Below are 3073 nucleotides of genomic sequence, written 5' to 3'. Positions count from 1 at the left end.
TCTTGAGTAATTTGAGCTACAGAAGCTCGTCTGTTTGATCGGACCACACGGGCCAGCCTTCACTTCCCACGTGCATCAATGAGCCTTGGCCACCTATGACCCTGTTGCCAGTTTATCACTGTTCCTTCCTTGGACCACCTTTGATAGATACTGACCACTGCAGACCGGGAACACCCCAAAAGAGCTTCAGTTTTGGAGATGGTCTGACCCAGTCGTCTAGCCATAATTTGGCCCTTGTCAAAATCGTTCAAATCCTTACGCTTGCCCATTTTTCCTGCTTCTAACACATCAACTTTGAGGAACAAATGTTCTTGCTGCCTTATATGTCCCACCCACTTACAGGTGCCGTGATGAAGAGATAATCAGGGTTATTCATTCCATAATGTTATGCCTGATCGTTGTATAATATATAATTTGTTCTTTTCTGGGTTTTCGATGGCCTGCATAGTTTTATAATGCTCAGATGTTCAAACATTTTTAAGGTTTACTGACTACATTTTTTTTAACATTAATTAAAACTTGTGCTGACAATTATCTGACGTCATATATTTACTTAAAATAAGAAATATGTGTTTCAGAAATGTGTCATGTGACTTATGATCAACAACAAGGAAGTATCTTCTTAAAATATTTTCCTTCCAGAAACATGAAACATGAAAAAAATCTCAGGTTTTTCATAAGAGGCTGGACCAGCAAGAGAGTATAAATGACAGCTTGGTTAGCTGTCCTCCTGACGGAACATCCAATCAGGCTTTTCTACAGGTAACAGCATCAATTAAGTTACTGTACATCATGAATAAATACTCTTCAATGTTTTCATTTATCTATTTGTGTATTTATCTGTGGACAAAAACAAATTATAATTCATTGTAATCTAATGTTTTAAACTATTGCGATCTATATGTTTCCATCTAAAACATTCACAGTTTTAACACTTGTGTTTGTTTTAATCTAGATTCCCAGAGTGCAGTGAACAACTAAGCATCCCAAAATGCTGCATTATCTTGTGGTATTCTCTTGCCTTTATGCCATGAGCATGACCATGCGTGAGTATCAATAACTCAACTCAAGTTTTTTGAAGTCAGAAGTTCAATAAAGTGTTGACTAATTGAATATGCATTAAGTGTTAGAATTAGGCATTGGAAGCACTTTTAAAAGTAGAATTACAATAAATTTGCCATGCTTTGAACTGCATAACTAAAACAGTCAAAACAAAGGTTCCAAAACAATAAAGGGTTTTAGTGATCATTGAAAAACACATTTTTATATTAGGGACTTATATCTGTTAATTACCTTTTCAGCTTTACCTGAATATTATTCGTACTCCCCTGCTGCTGGAGAAGGCAGTGGAACTGAATTTTCTACTGCACGTGAGGGTCGCATCACTGGAGTCAGAGTTTATGAATATCCCTCCTCTGGATATTACTCCAACAACTACATCAATGGGTAATTTTCTCCAAACACCACTATTTACACATTTAGGCAACCTTTGATCAATTCCAAAATAACCTCGTATGTCATAATTATTGGACTGATTGCCTGCACGTAAATCCATTTTGAAACATATTATACACTTCACATTTTCAATATCTGTTTTCTGTTAATTTTTTATTCTGTATTGTTTTTATGTTAGTTATATGGATGTTTGCTGTGAATTATTTTAACAATAATGGCATATACTGTATCTTTTTAGGTTCCAGTTGCAATATGATGGTAACTGGACGGCACTGGTTGGCACTAACAGTTATGGCAATTTAAAGGAGATGACACTCTTCAACAAAGAATATTTTGTTCAGGTCTCTGGAAAGTATTACTCTGGTTACATCACTGAGCTTATGTTTGTCACTAATGAGGGGCGCTCTTTTAAAGTGGGGCAGCCAACTGGACTTTCATTTAACTTCTACCCAACCCATGATGGAAGCGAACTACGTTTCCTCAGCGGTCGACAGACTGGATTTGCCCTTTCCTCCATTGGGGCTCACTGGGCTGTGTTCAACAACAATTCCACTACACCATAAAGTCATCATAAAGAATTATGTGTTTATGTGAGGAAAATGCAAGTTGATAAATAGCCTACTAATATTTTTCTTTGCTCTTGATAATGATTACATTTTTAAACATTCTGAGTCGTCATCATTATTTGAATGATTCCTGGTCATATTTTAGCCTTAAAATTAATTTACTAATTCATTAAATCAGCACTAAGGAGCCTTGCTAAAGGTATTTCATTCCTTATCATGCTTTACATCTCCTTTAACAATAATTCAAGGCTTTCAGTGAGTATTAAACTTTAGACTTGATTTTACTATTAATGCTGATTTTTATTAAAACAAATGATATACTTTTTTCAATGTATGAAGATCACAATAAAACTGAATTATTAAAATGTTTACCATGACTATTTATTTTTGCTACTTTCAAATGCATTTTATGTATAGATTCTATTGATTTTACCCTTGACCCAGACTTTCAAAGAAACTTTACAAATAACTTTACAAAAAATATGAATTATTTCATTTCCAATAGGCAGAATATTATATAAACGTAGTGCATCATTTGAGGTGTGGTAAACACATGATTTTTCAGAAAGAAAAAGAAAATACAAAATTATCAGAATTCTGTCCACTGTTGGCCTTTTTTAGAATATAAAATAAAACAGAGTATGAAAGTGTGTGAGAGAGCTTACTTTTTTAAAAGTTCACAGGGCTAAAGGCACCCATAGTTGCAGAAACATTTCAAGTTTTTGATGAAGATGGATTGAAGAGAAGGTGAAGTCATATATTTGGACACTATTATAGAAATAATCATTATAATTTAAATCAGGGGTGTCAAACAGTTTTGCAGATTTTGGTAACACTTTATTTCAAGGTGATGTACTTACTACTTAATATAGTAATAACAGTAAATTATGGGTAACACTGCAATAAGGTTGTACTAGTTAACATTAGTTAACTTAAACCCGAAGTGTCCCGGCCCCGGGACACCCCCCGCGATTTTTTTTCGCGGGGGGGTTACTAAGCAACCACTGAATGTAATAACAGAAAATAGGTATTTTAAAGCTTAGAATCTCAGC

At 34.6% G+C, this 3073-nt stretch overlaps 1 protein-coding gene across 1 annotated transcript; it reads left to right on the top strand.

The window, feature by feature from the left end:
• The first annotated feature begins 676 nt into the window (after positions 1-676).
• On the top strand, positions 677-2390 carry LOC307138403 (zymogen granule membrane protein 16-like). The gene is made up of 4 exons (XM_079836682.1): positions 677-762; positions 956-1046; positions 1302-1446; positions 1694-2390. Exons 2-4 carry the CDS (start codon positions 992-994, stop codon positions 2016-2018), a joined length of 525 nt encoding a protein of 174 aa, XP_079692808.1. The 5' UTR covers positions 677-762; positions 956-991; the 3' UTR covers positions 2019-2390.
• The last annotated feature ends 683 nt before the right edge of the window (positions 2391-3073 follow it).

Source organism: Gobio gobio (genome assembly GCF_949357685.1).
Source record: "Gobio gobio genome assembly, chromosome: 15".
Taxonomy (NCBI): Eukaryota; Metazoa; Chordata; class Actinopteri; order Cypriniformes; family Gobionidae; genus Gobio; species Gobio gobio.
Note: the sequence above shows the minus strand (reverse complement) of the source record. Positions and strands in the feature narration are given on the sequence as shown.

Coding starts and splice junctions, on each gene's coding strand:
- LOC307138403 (XM_079836682.1), top strand. CDS start 992: ATGCTGCATTATCTTGTGGTATTCTCTTGCCTTTATGCCATGAGCATG. Junction 1,047..1,301: donor TGCCATGAGCATGACCATGC/GTGAGTATCAAT, acceptor TTACCTTTTCAG/CTTTACCTGAATATTATTCG. Junction 1,447..1,693: donor TCCAACAACTACATCAATGG/GTAATTTTCTCC, acceptor GTATCTTTTTAG/GTTCCAGTTGCAATATGATG.